The sequence below is a fragment of the Miscanthus floridulus genome, chromosome 8, assembly GCF_019320115.1.
Source record: "Miscanthus floridulus cultivar M001 chromosome 8, ASM1932011v1, whole genome shotgun sequence".
Lineage (NCBI taxonomy): Eukaryota > Viridiplantae > Streptophyta > Magnoliopsida > Poales > Poaceae > Miscanthus > Miscanthus floridulus.
The window spans coordinates 217,865,292-217,882,716 of NC_089587.1; the positions used below are offsets into that span (position 1 = coordinate 217,865,292).

Consider the following 17,425-nt stretch of genomic DNA (forward strand, 5'->3'; position numbering starts at 1 on the left):
GGAGCCCTTGTGTTCGAGCAACCTGGCCTGTCCTCTGCCCAGGCCGATATTACCTCCCGATTCCGAACCAACATCCGATAAGCCGACCGAACAGAGAAGATGCCCTTTTTCTCATAATGGCATGCCCAGAAGTCGTCTTGCGGTGTAGTACTTAACGGGATATTTTCAATGATCTCCGAGTCCAACGGAGAAAAGAACTCCCTCAAAAGCTGTTTGTTCAACTCGTGAAGACTGATCAATAAGTTCTGCGGCGGGTTATCCTCGGTCGGTCGCAGGGGTATAGGCTGCGTTTCTATGGAATATAAGCCCCCCTTTTCGGCCCTCAACCTCTCTATCTATCTAATTTTGGCCCAGGTTATTTCACAGCTCATTGTACGTCTCTCCGCTGCATCTAAGGTCGGCCCATATAGATGAAGTAAAAAGAAGCCCATATACCAAAGACCGCTCGGCTCCACCAGTCCACCTCGTCAGTCGCTGCAGCCTCATCGCTCGGTACCCGAAGTGGCGAGGACCCCAGCGGCCAGCGCCCCCTCCCGCTCGACAGCTCGCACCTGCCATGGAGCCTTCGCCGCCGGTCACCACGGCCACCTTCCCCACTGCCGGCGAAGGACGCGAGACGTACCCGCCCACGGTGTCATCCTCTCTATTCCCACTTTTCCCCCTCTCCGCCTCCACCTCCTCCGCTCCCACCGCCGAATCCCAGTGGCTTTCAAACCCTAGCTTCTCCTTTGATGCCTCCTCCCTCAACATCCCGGCTACCACCTCCTCGTCGCTCCCGCCGCCGCTGAGCCCCTCGTCCGATGAGGACACGCCGCTGCAGCCCGCCCCTGCGAAATACGAGCTGGTGCCTTCGTCGCCGTCCTCCGACGAGGAGAGGGGGTCGCGGAGGAAGGAGAGTGGGAGGAGGAAACGGAGGCGCGAGAAGGAGCGCTATGATGGGGCAGCCGCGTCGCGGAAGGCTGGGGTTCGCGCCTGGGCTGGGTCGGAGACGAAGCCAGCTAAGGATTACTATGTCGACGCGAAGGGCGACCATGATAACCTGGCTTTTGGATCACTTTACAGGTCTGATCGTGAACTATTTAATGCAGCATACAAATCCAATTTCTGTCCTGTAGCAAATCTATGGTGCTGAATTCATGTTTAATAATAATTTTGCTGCGCTTTTAGTTTACTGAAGTTATTTATTTGTAACATGATGACGTGTTCAGATAGTGTGAGATCAAATGTCTCAGCATCAGTATTATTTCAAAACGTCGCACTAAGTAGAGACCTGCCCTAGGCTAACCAAGTTGTCTGAAATCCTAGGCCCAGTTATTTGTACACGAGATTCTGAAATGTTCTCCACTAAACCCAGAATGATGGCTTGCAAACCATGGTTCATTCTATGCAACTTTTGCACATTCCGTACTTGTGTTTGATACATCTAGAATAATATAATATCAGACTATTTCAAAGGCTGTTGAATCAACATAATGATATGACGCGCCATGTCTTCATCGTTGGTAACACTACCGCTTGTTTATATGAAGTAATTGAGCTTGAAATTGTACCACAGAACAATATAATACGAATACTGTAAACTCTGTTCAAATTACTCCCTCCAAGCAAATACTTGAGGTTTTGGGCAATGGCACAGAGTCCATACATAGCTTTGACCACTATTTTCTATTAGAGTATAAATGAACTTGTAAAAACTTATGATTTCATAAAAATGTACCTTTCAAGGCAAATTGACACATATGATCTTCAAAATTTTGAACAAGATACTTTAAAAGTTTAACTCAAACCTTGTCCAAAACATCGAGTATGTGCAAACCAGAGGGAGTACTGCAACAATTGATTTGATCCAACCTTTAACACTACTGTATAGCTAGCTATTGTCTTCTATAGATGTCAGAAAATAGCACAAATTTAGCTACTGACATTTCCGTTTTTTTATATAGACCTGGTACTTTCTATCTCCAACTGATGCACTGGATTTCTCATCCCTAGTCTGTTTTAACACAAATTAGGAGTCACAATCTCCAAAATCACCATATCATTGAACCCCCTTTTGTTGAGAAATATGCATTGCCATAGTTGGAATTGTTAGAAGGGCGGGCCTGGTGCAAGCGGTAGAGTCTTACCGCCTGTGACCGGAAGGTCCCGGGTTCGAGTCGCGGTCTCCTCGCATTGCATAGGCGAGGGTAAGGCTTGCCACTGACACCCTTCCCCAGACCCCGCACAGAGTGGGAGCTCTCTGCACCAGGTACGCCCCATAGTTGGAATTGTTAGCACCAATGAGGACAAGTGTATAACATGAATCCCAATTAAAGCTTGTAATATTTGGACTACCACCAAGCTACAAAAGTTTGTGTATTCATTTCATGGCCTGGTTAAAATATCATTACTTACCTATGACTAATAACTATTACCAGATCTTAAATCTTCTGTTTCAGTCTTGTTTACTTGAACTTGTTTTGTTAGCACATCTTGACATGCTATTCACTGAAGTCTAACACCTCAAGGACATCTGCAGAATGGATGTTGCATGCTACAGAACCCAGAACATGCTGGAGGCACTTGGTTTAAATCGTTTGAGGTTTGGTTCATCACATATTGATTTTGATTCAGACTTGGATGGAATGGATAACAAAGTTAGAGCTGGAGGCCGTTACTATTCAGCAAAAAATGCAGTTTTTGAAAGAAATAAGGGTTTCAAACATCTGAAAATATTTAAGGGAAACACCTCTGTGATGCTTGCTGAAGATTTTGTCCCCTTTGATACACAATCACTCCCTGTGAAAAGCACAGCTGTGGAACAGGAGCTAGAGGAATCTTGGGAAGATGAAATACTTCGTCGGACTAGGGAATTCAATAAGATGTCTCGTGAACGTCCTCACGATGAAAAAGTTTGGCTGGCCTTTGCTCAATTTCAGGTATCATGAATTTATATGGTTTTATTTATGATGTTTCTTGCAATAAGCTATGCTTATTCTGCCTTAGTGCTACATTGTCAGTTATTTTGCTCACTTCATTCTGGGACAAATAGTTTGTTCTTAGAAATGAAATTCTACAATTGTGACTCACCACTAGAGTTTTGTTTCAGTCATTATTTCACACTTCTGTTCTGTAATTTCCTTTGCCGCTGAACTACAGGATAAAGTTGCTAGTACTCAGCCACAAAAGGCTGCTCGTTTACAAACTACCGAAAGGAAAATTAGCATATTGGAGAAGGCTGTGGAGCTTAATCCAGATAGTGAGGAATTATTGCTTTGCCTTCTGAAGTCATATGGCAAGAGGGACAGCACTGAGACTCTATTGGCTAAATGGGAGCAAATACTTACGAAGCACCCAGATAGCTGTAAGTTGTGGAAACAGTATCTGCTTCTGTGCCAAGGGGAATTCTCCAGATTCAAAGTTTCTGAAATTCGGAAGTCCTACGTGTATGCTGTACAAGGCTCTATCTGCAGCTTGCACCAAGCTATGTAGGCAGGTTTAACTTCAATGTTTCTCTGTAAATTACTTTGTCTGTTTCCCATACCCCTACGAACTATGAAACATCGCTAATGGTTTCTCTCTTTTTTTGTACACAGGATAATGAAAGCATGGATTCCAAATCTTCTTCCTTAGTTCAGCTAGAAGTGGGGTTAGTGGATATATTTGTTAATCTGTGCCGATTTGAGTGGCAGACAGGACATCGGGAATTAGCAACTGGGCTATTTCAGGCGCAAATGGAATTTAGCTTATTCGCCCCTCCTCTGTATCTGACGACAAGCAGTAAGCAAAGGCTCTTTGAACACTTCTGGAACAGTGGCGGTGCCAGAATAGGGGAAGATGGAGCTCTTGGATGGTCTGAATGGTTAGCAAAAGATGAGGAGAGTAGACATAAGTTGTCTATGCAAGAAAATTCACAAGAGACTGAAACAGGAGGCTGGAGTGGTTGGTTTGATCCTTCTGTGGTTAATACTGACGCAAATGATTTGTCAAACAAATCACTGGAACCATCATTGAGCGATGGAAATGATGCCGAAGATCTTGATGCTGAGGACTCACCTGCACAAGATGATGTTGAATCCTTGCTGAAAAAGCTTGGTATCGATGTAGATGCAGAGTCCAATAGTGAAGTTAAAGATGCAGAAACCTGGAATAGATGGGCCTCGATGGAGTTGTCACGGGACAATGAGCAATGGATGCCTCTTCATGAAAAATCTGGTAATCAGAGTTTGTCTCAATTATTACTAGATTTTTTTGTTTGAAGTTAACTTAATGCTAACACTGGATGTTACTTTATAAAAATAGGATCAATTCATTCTGGTGATGCTCCATCTGGGGAAGACAATGACCAGCTTTCCAGAATAATTTTGTTTGAGGATGTATCTGAGTTCCTGTTTTCGCTATCTTCAGAGGAGGCCCGCTTTTCTCTCATATGCCAATTTATTGATTTTTATGGTGGCAAAATCTCAAGCTGGTATTCTTCTTACTTTCTTGCTTATATAAGCTATGATCATCCTCTTCACACAACAGAAAATTAGTCAAGACATTCTTTCAGTTGGAGATGTGTTCAAACACAAAGTTAATATATTGTATCAATGACTCTTTTTTCCCCATAACATAGTGCATATGTCATGCATGTAGTTCAGTTTTTGTTGTCGAAACCCATTCCTTATAAGCCATGGGGATATGCTTTCAGCCATTTTTTATGGTCAGCCTATATGTGCAAAAGGAATTGAACTTGCCATTTGCCAATTTGGTGGGAGGCGCCCCTACCACCCTGGTACGGGTCCTCCTTGAATTGGAATTGGATGCTTTTATTCTTAAATTAACCCAGTTCCTTTTACGTACTCTCATTTTTAGTCCACGATCCTAAAAATTCATAGAATGTAATGGTATCCCTAGTTCCTTACGATATGACAATATATTATCTAATATCAGGAGCTATTTGTTGGTCCCTACTAATTATTTTGTTCATGTCATGTGCCGGAGTATTGATTATATAGTGTTACTTCTGTTTGTTTTAACTCTTTGCAAACATATGTCAATCTAAAGCAGTGACATACAGAACCAAGCCAACAACTGTCTGTGTAATTTTTCCTCAGTTATGAACTTTGATATTATTATTGGTCAGTGAATTCACCACTAATTCTTAAATTCCAGGACATCCACAAACAGTCCGAGTTGGCTCGATAGAATTTTGAGCTTAGAGATGATTACAAATGACATCCTGGAAGATCTAAGTGCTGTATCTGACGTTGTAAATAAGAACCAAAGTTCATATAGTTATAAATTGGAATCATTACTGGGAAGCATGCATGACCTTTCACAAAGGCCGGGCCTTATGAAGTTTCTCAGAAATGCGATACTGCTTCTGCTTGGTGTTTTCCCTCGTAATCATGTCTTGGAGGAAGCTGTTCTTGTTACTACCCAAATGTTTACTCCTCAAGAGAACTCTTCCTCTACTCAAGCTAATGCATCACGGGCTTTGGCCAAAAGTATGTTGAAGAAAGACAGACAGGTATGATTTGTTCTTTTTTTTTCTTGCATTGCTTTGTTGAGGAGTGTAACATGCTAAAACTCAGGTGGTAGTGCCTAGTTGTGTGGTTAGCTAGCTACAGAAGACAATAACGCGCTTGTCATTTTTCGACCAGCTTATTCATTTGATTAGTTTATCATTTGGTAGTATTAAGTGTAATCTGCATCGCTTGATGGACTGAACACATCATGCACTTTTGGAACTAAAAATAAGAAATGCATTTAGAGATTTGTGATAGAATTCCATCCTTCATCTTCTTCAAAATTTAACTGTACTAATAATTCTCTAGGTGCATCTTTCCAGTTCTATACACGTTTTTATTTCTGAAAAGAGAACTTGCATTCACCCAGTAAAAACTGAACCAACATGCTTTGGTTCAGATAATTTCACATGAACCCATTAATGGATGATTGGTTAAAAGTTTTTACCATAATTGTTTGTTTGGCAGGATTTTTTGCTTTGTGGGATATATGGACGAACTGAGGCAATGAATGGGAACATTGAACAAGCAAGGAAGATATTTGACACAGCACTGTTATCAACTGAAGCAACTACTGAGGTAAAACTATGAATTATTATTATCTATTTTTAAGGAAGCTCACATGGTTACTTCCAATTATCCTTTACTGAATTTGCAGTTGTAATGTGCAATGCTGCTGGTTTAGCATAGTTTGTTTCTTGAATGCATGTTTACAAGCATGATTTCCTGTTGTTAAGGTTTTCTCATTTTGTCTGGGTAACAACCGTGTGCTCAGACGAGAACATTATGGCTCCTTTCAGTCCAAAATATGTCACTTTAGGAATTTTCTTTTGATTTGTGAATTGATGCCATTCTAGATTTACACGGTAACCTTTTTTTACACCAAAAGACGTTTATTGGTAGTATTGTAGAGTTTATTGCTAGTTATATCTGGGAGATGGGTATACACTTAACATGGGCAAGCTTTATCTAATCTAAAATACTAAAGCTCATTCGTTGTTTTCTTTTACGGAGCTAACAAGTAATTTTGACTGGAGGAAGACAAAGTAACTTTAAGTATCTTGATGATAGTGTATCGTCTGCTCTCTTGAATAGTCCCTCAGTTCAAACTTACATATCACTTCAGTTTTGTCATAAAGTCGAACTTATCTAACTTTGACCAAGTTTTTAGAAAAATATATTACCATCTACAAATTCAATTAAATGCACTATCAAGATATTTCATGGAGAATTTAATGAAGCTAAGTTGTTTATATGTATTATTTCTATAAACTTGGTCAAAGTTAAAGAAGTTTTGTCTTAGGACAAAGCTGAAGTGGCCTATAATTTGGAACGGAGGGAGTAAATCTCTTTAAGGACGTAATGCTGTTGGCAAATGGTCAGCTATATCAGCAACACTGTTATTTCGGTTACAGATGCCACTAGCTTCACAGTCAACTCCCTTTATTTCAAGTAGAATAATTTTGTTTGTACTAATTCTACCTTAATCTCATTTATGATTGATGGTCATTGCCTTTGCTGGGCAGGATCTTAGGAAGAAGGTTCCGATCCTTTATCTTTGGTACGCTGAGATGGAGATAACAGTGTCCGCTTCAAGAAACAACTCTGACTCAATGCATCGTGCAGTTTACATCCTATCCTGCTTAGGGAGCAATCTAAAATATTCCCCTTTCGGTGGCCCTATTTCAAGGCTTCAGGTCTTGAAGGCTCGCCAAGGGTTTAAAGAGCAGATTAGAAGCTTACAATCTGCATTTTCCTGTGGTGGTATAAAAGAAGAATCAGTTGCTCTGATCTGCTCAGCTTCTTTGTTTGAAAGCATGACAACAGGCTGTTCCTCGGGGCTTGAAGTGATAGAGGAGACCTTCCCAATGGCACTCTCAGGTCTAGCATACTTCTCATTTTCTTATATTGTTAGATTTTAGTGGCATTATTTTAAGCTTCTATTTGGCTATTGTACATGACTACATAATTTTTTTTTATCTGCATGAACCAAGTTTAATCCCTCTTGTACTGGTTTGACTAGTCAGAGTCAGGACTCAGTTTGCTTGCATTGCACTGTAGCCACTCATATTTGTGTAAATTCTGTATTGTTTTTGTTTTTGTGCTGTGCTATTCGTTTAGAATATTCTATGTCCTTGATAATTTCTGTTTTTGTTTTTTTTTACCGCAAAAGACTGTAGGGGAGATCCCCACAGTGATACTATTTTATATTAATAAAGGGAGAACTGTACTTACGATAATTTCTGTTTTTGTTATTTTTCACCTTTACACCCTTTAATTTGTCTGTAGCTTCACAATGTCTGAACTGCAAATTTGTTCTCTTCCTGCTGAAATTTTCAATTTGTAAATGCTCTTATATTAATTGTATATCTGTTCGGTTCAGAGAGCAGTCATAACTTGGAGTGTGAGGATTTGTGGGTGTACTACATCAAACTGCTTCAGAAAAATCTTAACAGATTGAGTCTATCAAGGGTCTGGCCAAGCGTATCACAAGGAGTGCACAAATATCCCTACAATCCAAAATCATATTCAGCCATGTTAACCCTGAGCTATCTTTACAGTGTATCCAACAATCTCCGTCTCACACTAGACAAATGTAGTCAAAGGTGAAATTTCCACCTTTTTTTCCATTTTAATTCTCTTCATATCTGAGTTCCAAGTTCATTTCTGAATGCATATTGTTCTTTCTTTCTTCTTTCTTTTTGAAGAAACCTCTTTCTTTTTGTTTACCATCATCATTACTTGCCTCATATCTCCACTTTCAGAAAGTTTTTGTTTCGGAAACAATAATATTGCAAATAAAGGTGAACGTGAATACGTGATCCTCCTTTCCACAATTTTTTTTATATCTAAGTTCCAACTTCTTTTCTCTATTCAGCTTTCATTAATGCATAGCCTTGTTTTCTGTATGCAGTTTTCATGGGTGATACGTGCATTTTCTTCCACTAAATATCTTGAAGCCTATTTATTGTTGTATACCTGCCTTTTGACTTTGTTATATTTATTTGAATGCAACAGGGATCCTTCCATAATCACCTTGCTCTTTGCTTTGTCCTTTGAATGGAGTAAAGCCGGATCTGACAATAGAATACACAGCCTCTTTGAGAGAGCTCTAGCTGATGATAAGTTGCAGAAGTCTGTTCTGTTGTGGCGCTGTTATCTAGCCTATGAGGCAGAAATAGCCTGCAACTCTTCTGCAGCACGGCGTGTGTTCTTCAGAGCTATACACGCCTGTCCATGGTATGATGCTGACATGTAGTGTTCTAATTCGATATTGGTGTGGTTTTATAGTCTACCTTCCACTTCTCCTAAATAATTGTTATGTAGTCAATTGAATAAAAACAAAGTTATTTTATTGTTATGGCATTTGATCTACAATTTCTCCTGATACTGGACCATGAAAAGTTGATCTTATTAGAGGATGATATTTCCTTTTTCAGCTGTTGATATCCACTCAAGTGCAACCTTCTCTTTTAATAAAGTTCCTGTATAAGGAAAAAATGCAGTCACTATTAATTTATGTTGTCACAATACCTGAACAGCTTATGAACTGTTTGCTAGGGACATGTTGCAGCTTTTGCATTCCTTACTTCCCATGTGATTTGTAAAAAACGTTGAGGACACCAAGTGCATTTTAGTTTCATCCTGTTTATAAATTCTTTTGGCAGCTGTCATTATCTGGTATTGACTATTCCTTTATCTGTATTTTTTGTTATGGTCAGATGTGAATGATAATTGGGTCCTTCTGTGGTTGCTCATTTTAGTTTCTACTGTCTATTCCTTATCAATTGTAACACTAAAATTTTCAGGTCTAAAAGATTATGGCTTGATGGTTTCCAAAAGTTAGGCTCGGTTCTGACATTGAAGGAGCTGTCAGATCTCCAGGAAGTGATGCGTGACAAGGAACTAAACATCCGCACTGACATCTACGAGATACTCCTAGAAGACGAAACAGATACATGATTCTGTATTAATCTAGTTTGTATGAAGATCCTGGAACTGCCTCGCATGATGTTGGGGATTTGACTTCGCCAGAAAACACAGCCCGAGACTTCGGAGTTGATCACCAAAATTTTGTGTCAAAGTTTACTTGCAGGAGTCAAGTGTGAAGGAGAAATTTCGATTTCGCTCGAAACAAGCAAAAGAGGTGAAGAGATTCAAGTGCAAAGACAACTTTTCGACTTCGCTCGACACGCGAAGACAAGAAGATTCACAAGATTCAGTGCAGGGACTTTCAAGTCAAAGGATGCAAGGACATCACTGATGAAAGCAACTTGAGGATTGACAAGATAACTGCGAAGACTGAAGTTTCAAAGAGTAAAAAGACAACTTCGCCCCTGTAGTTTAAAGGGGTTGTATTGATTATAGAGAGGGGTATGATAGTCAATTGTATACAAACTGCGAAGATTAAGATCCTCTATAAATAACCTCTCTGACATGTGTTCAAATCTGTACAATCAAGGAAATGAATATAACTTTACACTTGTGTTCAAATGTGGTGTTTGTGTGATTATTTCATCCAACGTCTGGCGCCCACCGTTTATGTGTGTTCAAAGACCCTCACGACCCCAAGAGAGCAATGGGACGGCCTAGCAAGAAGATACCCGCTGCTGGGAGCGAAGATGACCCCCACCTGCAACTGACGAAGACCGAAAGTCCTTGAGAAGGAAGCCCCATCAGACCAAAACTCCAACAAAACAAGCGAAACTGAAGAGCAAAGGCTCAAGGAATTGGAGGACCAACTACAAGCCAAACAAAAGGAACTTGAAGAATGCCTGAGTAAGAGCAAGAGAAAAATCACTAAAGCAAAAAATAGAAGAAGCGGAAGCCACTCTTCGCCATCTAAATGAACAAATCCAAAGCGCAAGCCACGAAGTGATATAATGTGGACGATCCAAATTCAGTAGCAAAAGCTTCGCAAGAAAGAAGTTCCCAAAGATCATTCATCTCAATTGATACAAGTTCACCCCTATCAATAAATTTACAACTAGCATAATGGCCCTTAGGGTACAAGTTCAACACGCTCCCAACATTTTATAGACAATCTGACCCAAGACAATTCTTGATGAGTTTTGAAGCAGCAGTAATTTCCGGAGGCGGTGACGAAACAACACTAGTAAAGTCACTTGTCATGGCAGTTAAAGGGCCAGCCTAGCAGTGGTACTCTTCGCTAAGACCAAAGTCCATACATTCCTGGGACCAACTAAAGGCAAATTTACTCATTGATTTCCAAGGATTTCAACCCACCGGTCTCACAACTGCATGCTGGAGGCGGAGCCAAGGATCAAGCTCGGGTTGTCGTTGGTCGGGAGCCCGGAGCTCGAGCGAGCCCCTAAGCTGAGGCGGAGGGCATGCTCGTGTTCCGCCCAATCCTCGGAAGGTGCGTGCGAGCGCACCTGAGGGGTGTAGCCCTGAACCCCGAGCGACCTTGGAGGGATCGGTCGGGAGGTCCTTCGATCGAGGACCTCTTACCCCGGGATTTAACATATCCCTATGTTATGATCTCGTCAGGTTGTATTGATTAGAGAGAGGGATATAATAATCAATTGTATACAAATTGCGAACACTAGGGCCTCTATAAATACCTTCTCTGACATGTGCTGTCACGATCAAGAAAATGAATACAATTATACACTTAGTGTTCAAATCTGGTGTTTGTGTGATTATTTCACCCAACACATACATGCTTTGCACACTCCGGAGTTATAAGTTTCTAAAGTTTCTAAAGTTTTAGGAATGATTGGTTCTGCATTTTTGTTTTGTGCCTGTAAGCATCAAACTCTTAAGTCCGGTCTATATCATCAAATAAGATGGGTGGAAAGTACAATGGGCATACCTTTGGATTGACAACCTTGCCAAATATGACTATGTTTTACTATTTGTTCTTTCAAGATGGACCTTGTTGGCTGCCGCTCTGGGTATCTCATGTGATCCATTATTGGTATAAGCCTTCAACTGCATGATAAGATCAATTTTAAAAAGGCCTATTGCAAATTTTTGTGAGAAAACCATGCCACGATAACTGTATGGAAGACTGTAACAAAACTGAAACATCAAAAGCAACATATTTTTTTGTTTAATTATCAGTAAAACAACTGCAAGCTAGGCAAGCATTCATGTGAAATGCTATCTGAAGCAAGCATGTTTTTTCTAGTTTCTTTATTTTACAATTGTTTTTCTCATGGTTCTTCTGGTGAACCAGGTTAGGGATCCTATAGAGGGACACTGTGCAACCAGAAGGCTTCGAATGTATAGCTTCACCTGTGTTTTGTTGAAGGTACAAGAGCACACATTCTTGCACCTACACTAGCACGCTGCAGTAGACATTTATTGTGGTTTGTTTTTGTAAGATACTTCAAGTTAATCACTTAAAAGACTGCTATACTGGATGGGAGCAAACAAATAAGAGAAGTGACAACTCATATAGCGGACACTTGACTGCCTCAGTAAGTAATATTATTAGAGTATTTCAAAAAAGTAATATTGTTAGTTTTTATTCTCTGAGGAACGAGTATTATTGCTAGCTGTGTTTTGTTTGTGCATATTGTATTAGTGTATTGGTTATTCATTTCATGATCTGTTGTAGATCTGTCCAGGTCTCGAGGACTCGAGCCATTTGCTGTTTATGTGTGTTAGCTGGATAAAGTGTTGCTTGATGTACATATGTACAGACAACAGTGATATGGCCATATGGCTTTATCAACCTGCATCACTAGGGTAGGTTAATAAATCTCATCATGTGTTGCTTATAACCCCTTGTAATGTGATGAGCACCAAATGGTAATGTAGTATGATTTTAGTAGGAAAGATTTGGTATGGTTGAAAATTTGGTTGCTGACACGATGGGTTGTTGAGACACCAAGCTCGGGGATGCAGGCATGGACGAATCGAGCCAAGAACGGGAAAGGGAAAAAACTGGACAGAAAAGGCATACGAAAAGCAAAATCACAAGCGCATGAATTGAATCTCAAAGGACAAGAGGAGGTTAGGGTTTCCATTCGCAACTCGAAAATCTCACTTTACACAGACATTAATTTGTTTATCTGTGGACCTCAAGAACAAGACCTAGGAGAGGGAGAAAACCTAGAAGGAGGAAATGAAAATGCTCAAGAGGTACGGTTGGTTGGATGAACCCTCCCATTATTTATGGGGCTATTACACATGACCAACTTGCCTCTAGATATTTTGAGTCGAACCACTGGACCCCGTGGGCGTTATGGTCTAACTCGAGATAGAAGAATTCGACGGCCACGCGCCCTTCATGACTTAGCTTCGCCTCGACGCAAGCCTCGCTATGACACCACTTCCCGCCTCCGATTCCCGCTAGAACCGCACCCGGGTTTTGAGGCCCAAACCTGAAAACCGTCCACCGATGGTTTTGAGGCTCAACCCATTAAATCGTCCATGCCTGGTTTTGAGGCCTAAACCAGCAAACCTTCCTCCGATGAATTGGAGGCCCAAACCACCAAACCCTCATGCAGACCTCGCTAGGCGTGACTAACCGATGTCGACGCATGTTCGACCTCCGCCAAGCTTGACGCCTTCGCCTTCCTTCTATTCTTGACCAACGCCATCTACATCACCCATGTAGATGCGTGTCTGGCCTCCGCCAAGTGCCACGGCGCCATTGTCCTCCTCCTTGACTTGGTCGACGCTGTCTTCATCACCCCAGGAGTCAACCACCCATGGTCGGTCACCCGGCTTCTCCGGTCCCTTAGTCCAAGCCACCAGCATCCGTCCTTCACCGCTCCAAGTCCATCGGGACCCGCTTGATCTTCACCTTCGCCATCGACCACCGTCTCCGAGCTCCACACCTGTGCACCACAAGTCAATAGACATGTTGTACAACACAACTCACATTATGGTTAGTCCACCAACTCAACCCAAAATGTAAGTCACGTTGACAATCATGAGTCACATTATGGTTAGTCACGGTGCTGCGGTGTAGATTCTAGGCTGCAGCTTATCTATATATAATCTATATATAAAACTTTAAATGTGTGCCATTTCACTGTTCATCCGGCGCCCCAAGACTCAGATCACTGTAGATCAGAAGTACCGGAGTGAACAGTGCCCAGCCCGATAAGAAACCAGTACAAACCCAATAAGGAACCGTACAAACCCAATAAAGAACAGTACGCACCCGTTATGAAACATTACACACCCGTTCCGTCTTTTTTTCCTTTTTTTCCGCCCTCCTTCCCACGCGAAGCGTGGGCACCCACGCTAGTATGAAACTTTAAATGTGTGCCGTTTCACTATTCGTTTCACTGTTTATCCGACGCTCCCCAAGACTCAGATCACTATAGATCAGCAGTACCGGGTACCAGATCCGCGATGAACAATAAGAAAACAGTCAAGACTCGATACGGAACAGTATGCGCCCGTTACGAAACAGTACACACCCGTTGCGTCTTTTTTTTCCCGCCCTCCTTCCCACATGAAGCGTGGGCACCCACGCTAGTTCAATTTAAATGCAGTGGGGGTTTTAAGTTAGTTATTAAACTAGAGAAGGCATAATCCTACATTGAAAACCCGAGGGTGTATTTACATCCGCAGCTACTAAGCTACCATGATTATCCTGAGCAACAGGCATGCAACCTAAAAAGAAAAAAAAAGGAAATGGTTGATCACATCCGTCAGCCTCTTGTTCTGATGATGGTTATGGTGCCGTTTCCTCCCGTCCTGATCTTGGTCAGGCTAACGACTGCCTTGCCGGACAGGCCCAGGCCGTGACCCGACACGGCGGGGCCGCACGCGAACGGGCCAACGGGGTGCCGAACTGGTCTTGCCGGTCTCTTGAGGATTCGCTGGTTGACGTCGTCCAGCGTCGTCATGCTGCCGTCGTCTAACCCCAGCGGCTTGACGACTGCAAAGGGGTACAGCACTCCGACGCCTGTCTTCTCCTTGTCTTTCTCCTCCCCTGAAACATATTCGAACGCATGCATGCATTTTAATAACGAACGTAAAAAAAATTAGTCACAGAATTCAACACACTTTAGGTTTGTGAACGCCAAACGTGTAGAGTTACGAATAAACCGAAGCCTGCGCAGACATGCGGCCTGTTCACTGGTTGGTTTCTGGACTGGTTTGGACTGGCTGGTGCTGGTTTGTTGTGAGAGGAAAATACTGTTGGCTGGTTGGTTTGGGCTGGCTGAAACCAACAAGCGAACAGGGTGATGAGCAGCTACTAGTTTGCCATGTTGCAGCGACTGCCAGACTGTTCGACTGGATGAGCTGGATCGTGAATTATTTACTGTTGGCTGGTTTGATTAGTTTAGTGTGAGAGAAAAATACTGTTCCAGCTTATAATCTACACAGCTGCTCTGTAGTCTGTGCTCCTCGCACCAGTGCCTGTCAGCCTCCCGTCCCAGCAGTGCACACAGCACACAGCACGCATGCGCGCGGGAGTAATGGTTCCTCACCGATCATCTACCCAATCCAACCCACCTGACAGCGACGAGGGGCAGGCAGAGGCTGGCGGCGTCGTGGCGGCCGCACCCGCACGGGAAGGGTGCTCGCGGTCGCAGAAGTCGACGACGGGCCGCGAGCGATCGTCGCGACGCGCTGCCGCGCGGGGCGCCCGCGCGGCTGCGGCTGCCTTTTGCAGCTGCAGGGGGGGAGCAGCGGCTCGCACGGTGGCGGGGACGCGAGGAGGGAGGACTACCGCCGTCGCCTTTGCCTCCTGCGCCGCTGCGGCTGGCACTGGCATCTGCACCTGCGCGCTGGGGCCCCTCTGCTGCTCCTCCCTGCCCGATGCACCTGCCCCGTCCTCTCCTGCACGTCCGAGTTGTTTCAAGTTTCATGTTCAACTGTTTGTATGGAGGCAATAGTAGTGGCAATGCGACTATTGCTGCCTACAGTACGTAACACCTTCGGTACGCAGCAATTAATCTAGGAGCAGAGTGATCAGCATCAGAACTGACAAGAACAAGTACGACTAGTAACCACTAATTTGTCTGTAGCTGTTGTTGTTTACTACTACCATTTAACACGGAGTAGGAGTGCGTGCGTAGCCAACAGTGGTTAAGTGAACTCTGTGAACGTGAGCAGCAAAGCAGGCCGTGTGGCGATGTGTGCGGCGTATTGAAAAGGACGAGTCGAACGAATCACCTGAGACAAAACAGCAGCGTAGTATCTCCGTCTTCGGGTCCGGGGTCGTCGTGGTGTTCAAATCATGGCCGAAATCTGCTCCTCCTCCCTCGGAGTCGGCGCTAGAATCCCAGAAGCCCTGCAAGCCGAGAACAACCGGACAAGCGTCGACGCTACTGGTTAGAAAAGAAGACAACTGGACAAGGCCACTGCCCGCCCTCTGCATGCTTATCGTTTAGCGAGACGGCGGGGCTCCAGCTTTTCGCTTCGTTTGGTGAATCGATATCGACAGTGGCTAGAGTACCACAAGATGCACTTGCATTGAGCAGGCTCTTCTTGGGAGCAAAACTAAGAACAACATAGCCTACACACACATGTAGTGCCGTCTCTGTAGTCTATATGGTTCAACATGTGAAGTAACCGATTATCCTTCATACCATTGCCATTTGTATGCTGGTGTGTGGTATGTACGACTTACCGCAAGAAGGCACTGAAGGTCCTCGCTGACGGTCGCCCGACGCCGAGGGGGAGGCGTCGTCGCCGCCGCCATCCGCTGCCGCTTGTTGCGGCGGTCGCTCCAGTGAGCGACGGCGTCGTGCAGGTAGCCACCGGACGCCTCCGACGACGCCGGCGACTGCACACCTGCTGCAGGCAGCACGAAGCCGGAAGCCGGCTACATACTTCAGCTCACTACTCCGCTACTCATCTAGCTAGTAGCAGTAGCAGGTCTAGCAGCGAGAGCATGCCTGTCTCTCAGCTGAGAGCTGAGCACTTACGCGTTGCCGTCGCCGGGAAGAAGGTGGGCTCTGCTTGGACGGCGGCACCTCCAGCTCCAGCTGCAGCTCCTCCGAGAGTGTAGTGATGAGTGTGAAGCAGCTCGGAGTCCCAGTCCCAGCCCCAGTCCAAGCAATCCAGCGGAGGCAACACGCAACAGTCGTAGGAGCAGGTGTCTAAGGCCATGGCGTATTGTTGGCAGTGAAGCCGGGGACAGCTGAGATGGCTTGTCATCATGGATTGATGGCGTGGCGCGTGCTGGCTGCTGGGAGTGGGAGAGGCGTGTCCTCTGCCCTCTTAAATAGGGCCGCGTTCAGTTTCAAACCCAAATTCCCAAAAAGTGCTGCTATTACATTGAATCTTGCGATACGTGTATAAAGCATTAAATGTAGACGAAAAAAAATTAATTGCACAGTTTGGTTGGAAATTGCGAGACGAACGTTTTGAGCCTAATTGGTCCATGATTAAACATTAATTATCAAATAAAAATAAAAGTGCTACATTAACCCAAATTCTAAAATTCGGCCAACTAAACACGGGCTATGAGACCCGGCCCTTTTGGCGGAGCACCAAAAGCTGTGTCAAATTGGGTGGATACAAATGGGTGGATGCATTCCCTTTTTTCTTTTTTCTCGGGAGCTAAGGCCCGAGGAGAGAAGTGGCAAGCACTGCACTGCAATGCAACAAACCAATCAATGGAAAAGAACCAGTAAACAAGTGAAGAAAAGGGACAGCAACAAAAGAGCAAAGGGCCAAAAGTTGCGGTTGCCGGCGATTGTCACTGCTTGGACCTTTCTCGTGATTCGTTATGTTTGATTGCACTACTTCCTTTTCATTGTCATCGGAGAATGTTGCTATAACATGCATCAAGCGCACATACTATCAATATTCAGCCCGTTCGTTTGTTGGTTTTTAGCTAGGGTGTATCAGTTATGGTACAATATTTTTCTCTCACAACAAACCAGCACCAGTCGGGCTCGGACTTATTAGTCTAGAAACCAACCAGCGAACATACTTTGAATATTAGCTTCTTAGGAGTGTATATAAAAGTGGCCGAGCTTGGACTA

The 17,425-nt window shown here is 43.6% G+C and overlaps 1 protein-coding gene and 1 pseudogene across 1 annotated transcript; one reads left to right on the top strand and one right to left on the bottom strand.

Moving 5' to 3' along the window:
• The first annotated feature begins 473 nt into the window (after positions 1-473).
• On the top strand, positions 474-9,986 carry LOC136478176 (uncharacterized; annotated as a pseudogene).
• A 4,021-nt stretch (positions 9,987-14,007) lies between these two features.
• LOC136474983 (uncharacterized) lies at positions 14,008-16,585 on the bottom strand. The gene is made up of 5 exons (XM_066472545.1): positions 16,361-16,585; positions 16,063-16,229; positions 15,606-15,723; positions 14,943-15,269; positions 14,008-14,415 (listed from the first exon to the last, which is right to left on the bottom strand). The coding sequence occupies exons 1-5, from the start codon at positions 16,542-16,544 to the stop codon at positions 14,132-14,134; spliced, it is 1,080 nt and encodes a 359-aa protein (XP_066328642.1). The 5' UTR covers positions 16,545-16,585; the 3' UTR covers positions 14,008-14,131.
• Between the last annotated feature and the right edge of the window lie 840 nt (positions 16,586-17,425).